Source organism: Salvelinus fontinalis, chromosome 22 (genome assembly GCF_029448725.1).
Source record: "Salvelinus fontinalis isolate EN_2023a chromosome 22, ASM2944872v1, whole genome shotgun sequence".
Lineage (NCBI taxonomy): Eukaryota > Metazoa > Chordata > Actinopteri > Salmoniformes > Salmonidae > Salvelinus > Salvelinus fontinalis.
The window spans coordinates 33,946,377-33,959,568 of NC_074686.1; the positions used below are offsets into that span (position 1 = coordinate 33,946,377).

A 13,192-nucleotide genomic window follows, 5' to 3' on the forward strand; every position below is an offset into this window, starting at 1 on the left:
ATACAGAATATTTGGATGTGTTCTAACCCACCTCTGCAAACAACCATACAAAGAGAATGTGAATGAATACACAGGCCTACATGTAGCTAAAACATTGGCTAGCCATAAGACTGCATTTCCACTTTATCGCCCTCATTCTGCCCCGTTACGAGCGCTGCTGTTTGATATTTGCTCTGGGTAATGACATGTTTAATTTGTTCCTGAATCCTTCAGTCAACGCCTGTGGATAAATAATTGTCAATTACTCATATCAATTACGAGGCATGCCGCTGCCCGGGGTCTTTGGAGACAGCGATCGCAGGGCTCTTCCACCCTCTTTTATTACAAATGTGGTTATGAGCTGAATCAATCCAGGTGTCATGTGGGGCTGCTGTGTTCATCACTAACAGCTCCCTGTAGGTCCATCCTTTCCCTTTACAACAGCCTTCCTCGACTGTCTCTACCTCCCCTCTCCCTACCTCCCCTCTCTCTTCCTCGACTGTCTCTACCCCCCCCTCTCTCTTCCTCTCCTCTCTCTTCCTCGACTGTCTCTACCTCGCCTCTCTCTACCACTCCTCTCTATTCCTCTCCTCTCCCTTCCTCGACTGTCTCTACCCCCTCTCTCTTCCTCTCCTCTCTCTTCCTCCCCTCTCTCTTCCTCGACTGTCTCTACCTCCCCTCTCTCTTCCTCTCCTCTCTCTTCCTCCCCTCTCTCTTCCTCGACTGTCTCTACCCCCCCTCTCTCTTCCTCGACTGTCTCTACCCCCCCTCTCTTCCTCGACTGTCTCTACCCCCCTCTCTCTTCCTCGACTGTCTCTACCTCTCCTCTCTCTTCCTCCCCTCTCTCCTTCCTCGACTGTCTCTACCTCCCCTCTCTCTTCCTCGACTGTCTCTACCTCTCCTCTCTCTTCTTCCCCTCTCTCCTTCCTTGACTGTCTCTACCTCTCCTCTCTCTTCCTCGACTGTCTCTACCTCTCCTCTCTCTTCTTCCCCTCTCTCCTTCCTCGACTGTCTCTACCTCCCCTCTCTCTTCCTCGACTGTCTCTACCTCTCCTCTCTCTTCTTCCCCTCTCTCCTTCCTCGACTGTCTCTACCTCCCCTCTCTCTTCCTCGACTGTCTCTACCTCCCCTCTCTCTTCCTCGACTGTCTCTACCTCTCCTCTCTCTTCCTCCCCTCTCTCCTTCCTCGACTGTCTCTACCTCCCCTCTCTCTTCCTCGACTGTCTCTACCTCTCCTCTCTCTTCTTCCCCTCTCTCCTTCCTCGACTGTCTCTACCTCCCCTCTCTCTTCCTCGACTGTCTCTACCTCTCCTCTCTCTTCTTCCCCTCTCTCCTTCCTCGACTGTCTCTACCTCTCCTCTCTCTTCTTTGACTGTCTCTACCCCCCCTCTCTCTTCCTCGACTGTCTCTACCTCCCCTCTCTCTTCCTCGACTGTCTCTACCTCTCCTCTCTCTTCTTCCCCTCTCTCCTTCCTCGACTGTCTCTACCTCCCCTCTCTCTTCCTCGACTGTCTCTACCTCTCCTCTCTCTTCCTCCCCTCTCTCCTTCCTCGACTGTCTCTACCTCCCCTCTCTCTTCCTCGACTGTCTCTACCTCTCCTCTCTCTTCTTCCCCTCTCTCCTTCCTCGACTGTCTCTACCTCCCCTCTCTCTACCCCCCTCTCTCTTCCTCGACTGTCTCTACCTCCCCTCTCTCTACCTCTCCTCTCTCTTCCTCTCCTCTCTCTTCCTCTCCTCTCTCTTCCTCGACTGTCTCTACATCTCCTCTCTCTTCCTCGACTGTCTCTACCTCCCCTCTCTCTTCCTCGACTGTCTCTACCTCTCCTCTCTCTTCCTCAACTGTCTCTACCTCTCCTCTCTCTTCCTCCCCTCTCTCTACCTCAACTGTCTCTACCTCCCCTCTCTCTTCCTCTCCTCTCTCTTCCTCTCCTCTCTCTTCCTCCCCTCTCTCTTCCTCTCCTCTCTCTTCCTCCCCTGTCTCTTCCTCTCCTCTCTCTCCCTTTCCTCTCTCTACCTCCCCTCTCTCTTCCTCTCCTCTCCCTCCCCTCTCTCTTCCTCTCCTCTCTCTTCCTCTCATCTCTCTACCTCCCCTCTCTCTTCCTCTCCTCTCCTCTCTCTTCTTATCCTCTCTCTTCCTCCCTCGCTCTCTCATTCACTCAGTCTCTCTTGCTATCAGTTTTTCTCTCTTATAAGTCTCTCTCTGTCTTTCTCTCTCTCTTTTTTCTTCTTTCTCTCCCCATTCCTGCCCCATTCCTGCACTCTCTCTCTCTGTCTCTCTCATTGTCTCTCTCACTGTCTCTCTCACTGTCTCTCTCACTGTCTCTCTCACAGCCTCTCTCACAGTCTCTATCACAGTCTCTCTCTCTGTATCTCTCACTGTCTCTCTCACTGTCTCTCTCTCACTATCTCGCTCACTGTCTATCTCTCTCAATTTTTTCCAATTTCAATTGAAGGGCATTATTGGCATGTAAAATGTATGTTTACATTGCCAAAGCAAGTGAAAAAGATAATAAACTAAATTGAAATAAACAATAAATGTACAGTAAACATTACACTCCAAAAGAACGTTCCAAAAACGTTCCAAAAGAATAAAGACATTTCAAATGTCATATTGTGTACATATACAGTGTTGTAATGATGTGCATGATCTCTCTCCCCCTCTCTCCCTCTCTCTCCCCCTCCCTTCCTCCCTCCATTTCAGTCTCTTTCCCCCTCTCCCTTCACACATCTCCCTTTCTCTCTCTCTCTCTGAGTACACCTCTGAGAGGTAACAGACAGCAGAGCCACAGTATGGGATCCCATAAAACCAGGAGAACCCTCGACCCCCCAATCACCACCCTTCTGGAGGATACACCCACGCACACAAACACACACTTGTGCACCCAGAAACACACACAGACACCCACAAAAAGACACACACTTACACACACAATCTCTCTGCAGTGTTCTAGTGAGCACATATCAACGCTGTGGATTAAACTCAAGTACAGCCGTTAAAAGAGGAACCCTGCAAATAAAAAGACACTGCCCAACAATATAACTACAGTAACTAGCAAATGCCATCAGCCAGCCTCACATAAAACAGCATGTGGAGCCTTGAACACACTGTACGGCTGGGGTGATGGAGAGAGAGAGGGCAGAGGAGAGAGAGAGAGGGCAGAGGAAAGAGAGAGGGAGAGAGAGAGAGAGGGTGGGACAGAGGAGAGAGAGGAGAGAGAGAGTGCAGAGGAGAGAGAGAGGGCAGAGGAAAGAGAGAGGGAGAGAGAGAGAGAAAGAGGGCAGAGGAAAGAGAGAGGAGAGAGAGGGCAGAAGAAAGAGAGAGGAGAGAGAGAGAGAGAGAAAGGGCAGAGGAAAGAGAGAGGAGAGAGAGAGGGCAGAGGCAGATCTTATGGAAGGCCAGGAGGAGCAGGTAAAGGGTCCATGAGCCAGAGAGCTGACACACATTTTGCTGAGCCTCAACGACAACGCCGGCAGGCAGGCAACCCTGAGAGGGTGGGGTAGGGAATGAGGCTGGAATACAAAACAGAGACTGGGAGGAGAAGGAGAGGTGAGGACACCTCTTCACCTGCCTCCCTACTGGATCATCACTGGATGAGGGGTCAAAAGCAGTGCACTATATATGGAATAGGGCGAGGGCTCTGGTCAAATGCAGTGCACTATATATGGAATAGGGCGAGGGCTCTGGTCAAATGCAGTGCACTATATATGGAATAGGGCGAGGGCTCTGGTCAAATGCAGTGCACTATATATGGAATAGGGCGAGGGCTCTGGTCAAATGCAGTGCACTATATATGGAATAGGGCGAGGGCTCTGGTCAAATGCAGTGCACTATATATGGAATAGGGCGAGGGCTCTGGTCAAATGCAGTGCACTATATATGGAATAGGGCGAGGGCTCTGGTCAAATGCAGTGCACTATATATGGAATAGAGTTAGGACTACAGGGCATTTCCCAAGGGTTGGCCTGCGTAATAACACATTCATACTAGTTTGTAGGATTAATATTACATTACAGTACAACATCTCTCTCTCTCTCTCTCTCTCTCTCTCTCTCTCTCTCTCTCTCTCTCTCTCTCTCTCTCTCTCTCTCTCTCTCTCTCTCTCTCTCTCTCTCTCTCTCTCTCTCTCTCTCTCTCTCTCTCTCTCTCTCTCTCTCTCTCCTCTCTCTCTCTCTCTCTCTCTCTCTCTCTCTCTCTCTCTCTCTCTCTCTCTCTCTCTCTCTCTCTCTCTCTCTCTCTCTCTGTGTTGGTTAGTGCAGCCTACCTTGTTGGGGTTGGTGGCGGTGAGAATCCAGACACACTGAGCGTTGGACTCATACTGGATGGGGAAGTTGGGAGAAGTGAATGTCCCAGAAGGACCTTGAAGATTAGATCCGCATGTTTTCACTGTAACAAAATGAAAAAGAGATGGAGAGAGAGAAAGAGAAGGAGAGAGAAATAAATAATAATGGTTATTAATTTAACATTTTGACATTTAACAACCTGGCAAACACAAAAGTTGTGGTTAATTAGAGACAGATGTTGCCAAATGCCACAGGGTGTGTGTGTGTGTGTGTGTGTGTGTGTGTGTGTGTGTGTGTGTGTGTGTGTGTGTGTGTGTGTGTGTGTGTGTGTGTGTGTGTGTGTGTGTGTGTGTGTGTGTGTGTGTGTGTGTGAGTGTGAGTGTGAGTGTGAGTGTGAGTGTGTGTGTGTGTAAGACAGCACTTTAGGTCTACGGATTTGGCTCACATTGAATGCTCGTATTAATGAAATATCGGCAGAACATAGAGAAAGTCAGGTTGAATGGCCCTAAGATTCCTACCAAGAATTATACTTTTAAATATTCTGCCTGCTGCTATCTGAATCAGATTTGTTTCCTGCAGTCAAATGACCAAATTGCCACCTAGTGGCCCCATGGGAGGAATGTTATTACCTCAGAAAATCCAGTGTTTCTGTCAAACAGTTTTGTTATATTTGAGTCTTCTGTGATGTACAGTATATAGTGTAATATTAGAACGCAAACTCGAAATTCCAAAAATTTCAACTCTATATGTGACATGGTACAGGTGTCTTCCTTTTGTTAAGCCCATAACCATGTGTGTGAGTTGTTTACTTCTGTTTCAAAGTAGATTTGTTAAAGACGACCGAGAAACCCTGAAGTAAAAGATTAAAGAGATTTAATGGGATCTTAAGCACTTACAAATTCACATTTCATATAGTACCGTTTGGAGCTTGTAACATATCACCCCCCCACAAAAAAATTGCAGGACGTAATATATCATATGAAATGAACGTCATTGTTCACGATTATGAACAGTTTTCAGGGTCCCGTTTGGCTCGTGAGTGCTACATTCGAAAACCACACCGTGAACCTTAAGCTATGGTTTCAGTTGGCATGTACCAGAACGGCAAGCGGTACCGCAGCGCCAAGTCCAGGTCCAAGAGGCATCTAAACAGCTTCTACCCTGAAGCCTTGAACAGCTGATCAAATGGCTACCCAGACTATCTGCACCCCCCCCCCCTTCTTCTACGCTGCTGCTACTCTCTGTTGTTATCTATGCATAGTCACTTTAATAACTCTACCTACATGTACATATTACCTAAATTACCTCGACACCGGTGCCCCCGCACATTGACTCTGTACCGGTACCCCCTGTATAAAGCCTCCACATTGACTCTGTACCGGTACCCCCTGTATATAGCCTCCACATTGACTCTGTACCGGTACCCCCTGTATATAGCCTCCACATTGACTCTGTACCGGTACCCCCTGTATATAGCCTCCACATTGACTCTGTACCGGTACCCCCTGTATATAGCCTCCACATTGACTCTGTACCGGTACCCCCTGTATATAGCCTCCACATTGACTCTGTACCGGTACCCCCTGTATATAGCCTCCACATTGACGTTGTACCGGTACCCCCTGTATATAGCCTCCACATTGACTCTGTACCGGTACCCCCTGTATATAGCCTCCACATTGACTCTGTACCGGTACCCCCTGTATATAGCCTCCACATTGACTCGGTACCAGTACCCCCTGTATATAGCCTCCACATTGACTCTGTACCGGTACCCCCTGTATATAGCCTCCACATTGACTCTGTACCGGTACCCCCTGTATATAGCCTCCACATTGACTCTGTACCGGTACCCCCTGTATATAGCCTCCACATTGACTCTGTACCGGTACCCCCTGTATATAGCCTCCATATTGACTCTGTACCGGTACCCCCTGTATATAGCCTCCACATTGACTCGGTACCGGTACCCCCTGTATATAGCCTCCACATTGACTCTGTACCGGTGACCCCTGTATATAGCCTCCACATTGACTCTGTACCAGTACCCCCTGTATATAGCCTCCACATTGACTCTGTACCGTAACTCCCTGTATATAGCCTCCACATTGACTCTGTACCGGTACCCCCTGTATATAGCCTCCACATTGACTCTGTACCGGTACCCCCTGCATATAGTCTCCACATTGACTCTGTACCGTAACTCCCTGTATATAGTCTCCACATTGACTCTGTACCGTAACTCCCTGTATATAGTCTCCACATTGACTCTGTACCGTAACTCCCTGTATATAGTCTCCACATTGACTCTGTACCGGTACCCCCTGTATATAGTCTCCACATTGACTCGGTACCGTAACTCCCTGTATATAGTCTCCACATTGACTCTGTACCGGTACCCCCTGTATATAGCCCCGCTATTGTTATTTACTGCTGCTCTTTAATTATTTGTTATTCTTATCTCTTACTTTTTTGTGGATATTTTCTTAAGCCTGCATTGTTGGTTTGTAAGTAAGCATTTCATTGTAAGGTCTGGTGTATTCGACGCATGTCACGAATACAATTTGATTTGATTTGACTGAAAGCCAAATAGAGTGTACCCATAGGATTAAAGAAGGGAGTAAAAAACATCCCATTCCCTTTCTGCTTCATTTACATGATTGGTTGCTTTATTTCTATGTTTTCCAGGGGAGAAGTGTTTCAGTAGTACTACGAGCCAGTGAGCCAGGCAGCTGAGAAAGTCATTCCTGGGTATTTATCATGTCAGAGTCATGCTCATAATAGGAGATGTGAACGACTGCCACTTTAGAGGTTATCTAATATCCTTGAGCTGGTAAGATACAATAAAACAAATGGCACGGTCTCTTTAATTCTCGAGTTCTGACGCTAACGTTTTAAATAATCTGTACAGGAAATAATAGACATAGAGTCGATGAACTGTCTAATCAGCATCAGCTAGCTGACATGGGGAGAGTACCATTAAGAAACATTGAGAGCAACGAGCGTCGTGGAAATAATATTTCCTCTTCACAATATGACTTTGCTAATTAGTATTTTCTTTTTAATAAAAGCAACACACTTCCTATTACAATCTTGTTATCGGAGAGCAATAACAGATACTCATCGAAACAGAAAGCGACAGAGAGAGAGAGAGAGAGAGATACAGACGAGAGAAAGAGTGAAAGAGATATTCAGAGAGAGAGATACAGACAGAGAGAGAGAGAGAGAGATACAGACAGAGAGAGAGAGATATATAGACAGAGAGAGAGAGATAGACAGAGAGAGAGAGAGAAAGAGAGAGAGATACAGACAGAGAGAATGAGAGAAAGAGATAGAGAGATACAGACAGAGAGAATGAGAGAAAGAGATAGAGAGATACAGACAGAGAGAATGAGAGAAAGAGATAGAGAGATACATACAGAGAGAATGAGAGAAAGAGATAGAGATACAGACAGAAAGAATGAGAGAAAGAGATAGAGAGATACAGACAGAGAGAATGAGAGAAAGAGATAGAGAGATACAGACAGAGAGAATGAGAGAAAGAGATAGAGAGATACAGACAGAGAGAATGAGAGAAAGAGATAGAGAGATACAGACAGAGAGAATGAGAGAAAGAGATAGAGAGATACAGACAGAGAGAATGAGAGAAAGAGATAGAGAGATACAGACAGAGAGAGTGAGGGAGAGAGAGATACAGACAGAGAGAGTGAGGGAGAGAGAGATACAGACAGAGAGAGTGAGGGAGAGAGAGATACAGACAGAGATAATGAGAGAGAGATAGAGAGAGATAAAGACAGAGAGAATGAGAAAGATAGACAGAGATAATGAGAGAGAGAGAGAGATAGACAAAACAGAGCGTCAATGAACGGTTAAATAGAAATGTGTGATTAACACTGCGTACCCTTGGGCTGTCCTGAATGTATAGATCTAGGCAATTTTCTGCATGATTTCAAGTGGCATCTTCCGTAATTAGTTTGTGCAGCCTTTAGCCGCAGGAACAACCAGCCACGCAGGTGATACCCAGTCAGTGATATAGTGGCCATCTAAAGGTCAGTGTACCACGGTGAGAAAGAAAGTGCCGGAAAACTTTGTAGAGGAAGGGAGAGGAGGAGAGGTGGGTGGAGGTGTGACAGGGGATCGGGGGACTGTGACACAAACAGAGGGGACAGACGTACACAATGGTCTCAGTGAGGGAGGAGAAAAATGTGCTTTTCTTTCAAAAACAAGGACATTTCTAAGTGACCCCAAACTTTTGAACGGTAGTGTACATATGCCAGTTTGTGTGTGTGTGTGTGTGTGTGTGTGTGCGTGCGTGCGTGCGTGCGTGCGTGCGTGCGTGCGTGCGTGCGTGCGTGCGTGCGTGCGTGTGTGTGTGTGTGTGTGTGTGTGTGTGTGTGTGTGTGTGTGTGTGTGTGTGTATATATGGACTGCATGATGTGTTACGTATGTGTTTGTGTGACAGACAGAAAGAGAAAGAGAGAGAAAGAGAAGGAGAGAGAGAAAGAGATAAAGAGATAAAGAGAGAGAGCGAGAGAAAGAGAGAACAAGAAAGATAATTGAATTGAGAGAGAGAAAGAGAAAGAGAGAAAGAGAGAGAGAGAGAGACAGAGAGACAGAGAGACAGAGAAAGAGAGAAAGAGAGCAAAAGCAAGAGAGAACGAGAGAGAGAATTGAATTGAGAGAGAAAGAGAGAGAGAGTCTGTGTGTGTACAGTATGCTTGTGTGTGTCTCTGTTTCAGTGTGTGTCTGTTTGTGTGTCTGTGTATGTCTCCACCGCAGGGAGTCTTGTTCTCAGTGCTCCTGGCACCCAGTGGTGAAGGCAGCTGGCCTGATAGTAGACAGAGACCTCACACAGTGTCTGGTAACTTGGTGCTTACACACCTGATTACACACTCACACCCCCCCCACGTCCAAGCCTGTATGTCTCCCTCTAGCACAGTTTCTCAGTAGCATAGTAATAAGGTCATGAACCCTTTAACGCACTCGCTCCCTGTGTATTTTGTTTCTCTCCATCTCTCTCTCTCTCTCTCTCTGTCTCCCCCCTCCCTCTCTTTCTCTCTCGCTCTCTCACTGTTACTGTAGTCAACACAACAAGAGCAGTATCACTAAAGCGATGAGTGAAGAGTGGTATTAAAAATTCCTCAAAGTCAGTCTCCCTAGCTAGTCCCTCCTGTCTCCATCTGTCAATGTGCTTTAGGGTGTCTTGGTCTGTTTCCACATTTACACCGTGACAACCACATATGGACATAGAGCAGCAACATGGCGCCGACAGACATGGCAGCTCTGCTTCTAGCTTCTAAGCAACTATTTTTTTTGTTGTTGTTGTGTTATTTCTTACATTATTAGCCCAGAAAGTTATTTGCGTTATTACATGCAGCCGGGAAAGAACTTTGGGATATCAGAGAAACGGTAACTCACCAGGATTACAACCAGGAATACGAATTTCCAGAATTCGATCCTTTGTTCGTATCCTCCAGGGCAATTCAACTTATCAAGTGTCTGACGGCGGAGAAGAGGTATTTGGAGTGGACTTTTAGTCCGACTCAGGAGGCGTGCACACCATCCACCACTTCCGAGTAAATTACTCACTAATGTTCAGTCTCCGGACAATAAAGTAGACGAGCTCAGGGCGAGGATCTCCTTCCTGAGAGACATCAGGGAAGGAGATCATAACATACTCTGTTTCACTAAATCATGGCTCTTTCCGGATATACTGTCCCCTCCAAACAGCCAGCTGGGTTCTCAATACAGTGCTCAGACAGGAATAAAGAACTCTCCGGAAAGAAGAAAGGCGGGGGTGTATGTTTCATGATTAACTACTCATGGTGTGATTGTGATAACGTACAGAAACTCAGGACCTTTTGTTCATCCGACCTAAAATACCTCACAATCAAATGCTGACTGTATTACCTCCCAAGATAATTATTTCTGGTTATAGTCACAGCCGTGTATATTCCCCCTCAAGCCGATTCCACAATGGCCCTCAAGGAACTACACTGGACTTTGTGCAAACTGGAAACCACATATCCTGAGGCAACATTTATTGTAGCTGGGGATTTTAACAAAGCAAATTTGAAGAAAGCGCTAACGAAGTTATATCAACACATTGACTGTAGTACTCGCGCCGCTAAAACACTCGACCACCACTACTCCAATTTCAGGATGCCAGCAAGGCCCCCAGCTTTCCCTTCAGCAAATCAGATCATGACTCCATTTTGCTCGTCCCTTCCTATAGGCAGAAACTCAAACAGGAAGTACCCATGCTAAAGTCTACTCAACGCTGGTCTGACGAATCGGAATACATGGTTCAAGATTGTTTTGATCACGCGGACTGGGATATGTTCCGGGTAGCCTCTGAGAATGACATTGACATATACACTGACACAGTGATTGAGTTCATCAGGATGTGTATTGCAGGTGTTGTTCCCACGGTGACTATTAAAACCTACCCAAATCAGAAATCGGGGATAGATGGCAGCATTGGCGCAAAATTGAAATCGCGAACCACCACATTTAACAATGGCAAGGTGACTGGGAATATGGTCGAATACAAACAGTATAGTTGTTCCCTCCGTAAGGCAATCAAACAGGCACAACGTCAGTATAGAGACAAAGTGGAGTCGCAATTCAACGGCTCAGACATGAAATGTATGTGGCAGGACATACAGGTCTTGCTCCAAACACCTTCTTTGACAGCTTTGAGGATAACATAGTGCCACCGACGTGAGTAAGACATTTAACCGCGTTAACCCTAGCAAGGTTGCCGGCCCAGACGGCATCCCTAGCCACGTCCTCAGAGCATGCGCAGACCAGCTGGCTGGAGTGTTTACGGACATATTCAATCTCTCACTTTCCCAGTCTGTTGTTCCCACTTGCTTCAAGATGTCCACCATTGTTCCTGTTCCCAAGAAAGCAAAGGTAACTGAACTAAATTACTATTGCCCAGTAGCACTCACTTCTGTCATCATCAAGTGCTTTGAGAGGCTAGTTAAGAATCATATTACCTCTACCTTACCTGACACCCTAGACCCACTCCAATTTACTTACTGCCCCAATAGATCCACAGACGATGCAATCGCCATAGCACTGCACACTGCTTATCCCATCTGGACAAGAATGCTGTTCATTGACTATAGCTATACCTTCAACACCATAGTACTCTTCAAGCTCATCATTATGCTTGGGGCCCTGGGTCTGAACCCTGCCCTGTACAACTGGGTCCTGGACTTCCTGACGGGCCGCCCCAGGTGGTGAATGTATGAAACAATGCCTCCATTCCATTTCGCTGATCCTCAACACAGGGGCATCACAAGGGTGTGTGTTCAGCTCTCTCCTGTATCCCCTTTCCACCCAAACCTCCAACTCAGTCATCAAGTTTGCAGACGACACAACAGTTGTAGGCCTGATTACCAACGAGAAAGCCTACACCAGGGCCCTGGTGAAGTGGTGACAGGAAAAGAACCTCTCACTCAACGTCAACAAAACAAAACAAAATAGATGATTGTGGACTTCAGGAAACAGCAGATGGAGCACCCCCCCTATCCACATCGACGGGTCCGCAGTGGAGAAGGTGAAAAGCTTCAAATTCCTCGGCATACACATCACCGATGACATGAAATGGTCCACCCACACAGACAGTGTGGTGAAGAAGGCGCAACAGCGCCTCTTCAACCTCAGGAGGCTAAAGAAATTTGGCTTGGCCCCTAAGACCCTCACAAACTTTTACAGATGCACAATTGAGAGCATCCTGTCGGGTTGTATCACCGCCTGGTATGGCAACTGCCAGCAACCACAGTGCTCTCCAGAGGGTGTTGCGGTCTGTCCAACGCATCACCGGGGACACACTGCCTGTCCTCCAGGACACATACACCACCCGATGTCACAGCAAGGCCAAAAAGATCATCAAGGACATCAACCATCCCAGCCAAGGCCTGTTCACCCTGCTACCATCCAGAAGGTGAGGCCAGTACAGGTGCATCAAAGCTGGGACCAAGAGACTGAAAAACAGCTTCTATCTCAAGGCCATCGGACTGTTAAATAGCCATCACTAGCCGGCTACCACCCAGTTACTCAACCCCGCACCTTGGAGGCCCTATGTACATGGAATCACTGGTCACTTTAAAAATTAAACACTATTCACTTTAATAATGTTTACATACCGCTTTACTCATTTCATATGTATATACTGTATTCCATTCTACTGTATTTTACTCAATGCCACTCTGACATTGCTCGTCCTAATATTTATATATTTCTTAACTCAATTCTTTTACTTTAGATTTGTGTGTATTGTTGTCAATTGTTAGATACTACTGCACTATTGGAGCTAGGAACACAAGCATTTCGCTACATCCGCAATAACATCTGCTAAATATGTGTATGTGACTAATCTGATTTGATTTGAAATTGGATTTGTGACTGTTGAGTTTTGGGGCGGCCAGTGTCATCATGGGCTCAGAGAAACAGAATCTGTATTCTATCTAGGTGACGTATATCTAGGCATGCCTGTGTTCCGCGTTCTGACAGCTCAATTACTGCTTACTAAATGAAGGGCCTTGGCTTTGTCGGCTCTGCTGAGTGCACAGCGTACCCTATAGCAAGCATGCTGAGCAGCCAAATACAAATGATCTGTACAATTAATGGATTAATAAGGGACACAACGGTGAGCAAACAATTCATTACTCGGCCAATGACATTCTGTCACTTTCTATCCACTACCTTTAGAAATAACAGAAGGGGACAGGGTAGGGCTACATCGGCTGGTCTCACTGAGTGATATTGGCATGCTATGTGTCGGGAGAGGCAAAATAAAGCCTCTAAAATCAGACTTTGGATGTCTTTAAGTTGCTGGGATTTTCCTATGTTTTTTGTTTTGCCAAGCTAATGAATAGTTCAGAAATCCTCTTCTTTGTATTATCATCTCCTTTAATCG

The 13,192-nt window shown here is 46.5% G+C and overlaps 1 protein-coding gene across 5 annotated transcripts in view; it reads right to left on the minus strand.

Annotated features, from left to right (window-relative positions):
* LOC129820230 (CUB and sushi domain-containing protein 3-like) overlaps positions 1 to 13,192 on the minus strand; it is an 805,004-nt gene that overhangs the window by 379,176 nt on the left and 412,636 nt on the right. For all 5 annotated transcript variants that reach the window (XM_055877256.1, XM_055877257.1, XM_055877255.1 and 2 more), the window contains one exon: positions 4,242 to 4,363. In XM_055877256.1, coding sequence (XP_055733231.1) covers positions 4,242 to 4,363 — 122 coding nt within the window. The remainder of the gene's footprint in view (positions 1 to 4,241; positions 4,364 to 13,192) is intronic.